Source organism: Cyprinodon variegatus, unplaced genomic scaffold, assembly GCF_000732505.1.
Source record: "Cyprinodon variegatus isolate N-32 unplaced genomic scaffold, C_variegatus-1.0 Scaffold1299, whole genome shotgun sequence".
NCBI classification, from domain to species: Eukaryota; Metazoa; Chordata; class Actinopteri; order Cyprinodontiformes; family Cyprinodontidae; genus Cyprinodon; species Cyprinodon variegatus.
This window is the reverse complement of record NW_015151752.1, coordinates 126,847-128,346: the sequence shown is the minus strand read 5'-3', so window position 1 is coordinate 128,346 and position 1,500 is coordinate 126,847. Positions and strand designations below refer to the sequence as shown.

Here is a 1,500-nt window from a genome sequence, read left to right as displayed (position 1 = left end):
CTTCTGCTCTGAAGGACTCGTCAGGACCGGACTGGTTTAATGGAGACTAGGAGGTCAGCGTAGCCCTCATTCAGTCTGGTCTGAAGGACTCGTCAGGACCGGACTGGTTTAATGGAGACTAGGAGGTCAGCGTAGCCCTCATTCAGTCTGGTTTCCTTCCATCCCTGTCATGTGGGGATGAGTGCATTTGAACCAAGATGGCGGCTAACTAACCTTTGCTGATGGTTTCCTCTGAGGGCTGTGATTGGCTGTCAGAGGCTGTGTCAGGAGCACTCTCCTCAGTGGGCGGAGCTTCACCCGGCGGCTGCTCCTCGGAGCTCTCTGCTGCAGAAAACAAAGCACATCCTCTGCAGTCAGGTGTGGACGGGGTGGAGACCAGAGAGGTTCTGCAGGTGACCCACCTGTCTGGGTGGGAGGAGCCAGCTTCTCCTCCTCTGCCGTAGCGTTGGCCTTGCTGCCCGCGTCGGTGCCTGTCTCGTTCTTAGCTTTAGCTTTAGCTTTGGGTTTGGCAAACTTGGCCTTGTTGAGCAGGTAGTTCATCTCCCGCTGCAGCAGAGCCAGCTTGGACTCAATATCTCTGGACAGCAGAACGGGTCGCAGGTGCGGCGAGCGGTTCTCCTGCTCCGCCACCGTCTCGTTCTTCCAGGTCTGAAGAACAAAGAAGCAGAACAGAAACAGAAACATTTGGTGTTTAGACCTTCCTTCTTCAGGGGAACTTTGGTCCAACTACTGAGCTTTACTCCAGAACTGGTCAGGAAGCCCCGCACCCTTCCAGTGGCTCCACCTACCGTGGTTTCATTGATGACCTTCTCCAACATGTTCAGCTCCACTTCTGTGAAGATCTGGTCATCATCTGGAATCAGCCTGGCGCCCCTGTAGAGAGACACAGCTGAGTCCAAAGCACAGACCATGACGGAGGATCAGTCCTCGCTTCAGAACCAGCAGAGTCCGTCTAGAATCCAGTCGGACCTGGACTAGGCTCAGCTTTTGCTCTAGACCATTCCTGCAGAACCAGCAGCTTTCATTTCATCAAACATCTGCTTCTCCAGATGTTCTGCAGGTTCTGTGGAACTAAGGTACCGATTGTTACCAGAACCTTTAGGGAATGAATGAATCCTACATCTCAGCAGAACCAAACCGGGTCTTCTTGCTTTCATCCACAGTAGACCTCAATGACGGGCCGAGCCACCGCCGACCCGACGCCCAGAGGGGTCGAGCAGATTTCTGTTGCAGGACCGATGATGTCGGAACATTTTTATCTCTCCATCATATATTATTTATCATATTTATTCACTATAAAAGTTTTCACTCAGTCTGTTTCTCTCTGAAGGCCACACATTTCCCTGCAGGCTGGTGTTTGTAGACCAGACAGCTTCTTCCCATGACCAACCAGGTTCTTTCTCAGGTTTATTCTTAAAGGAGAAGTTTGGTTTTTTACACTTTAAGCCCATTTTCTGTAGTGTCCAGGATGAAATCGAATGATCGACACCAAAAGTTTGA

General features: G+C 51.3%; 1 protein-coding gene across 1 annotated transcript in view; it reads right to left on the bottom strand.

Annotated features, from left to right (window-relative positions):
• Nucleotides 1–1,500, bottom strand: part of hyou1 (hypoxia up-regulated 1) — a 20,577-nt gene that overhangs the window by 6,402 nt on the left and 12,675 nt on the right. The window contains exons 20-22 of the mRNA XM_015402096.1: nucleotides 789–873; nucleotides 402–648; nucleotides 214–324 (exon numbers count right to left, since the gene is read on the bottom strand). Of these exons, the coding sequence (XP_015257582.1) occupies nucleotides 214–324; nucleotides 402–648; nucleotides 789–873 (443 nt within the window). The remainder of the gene's footprint in view (nucleotides 1–213; nucleotides 325–401; nucleotides 649–788; nucleotides 874–1,500) is intronic.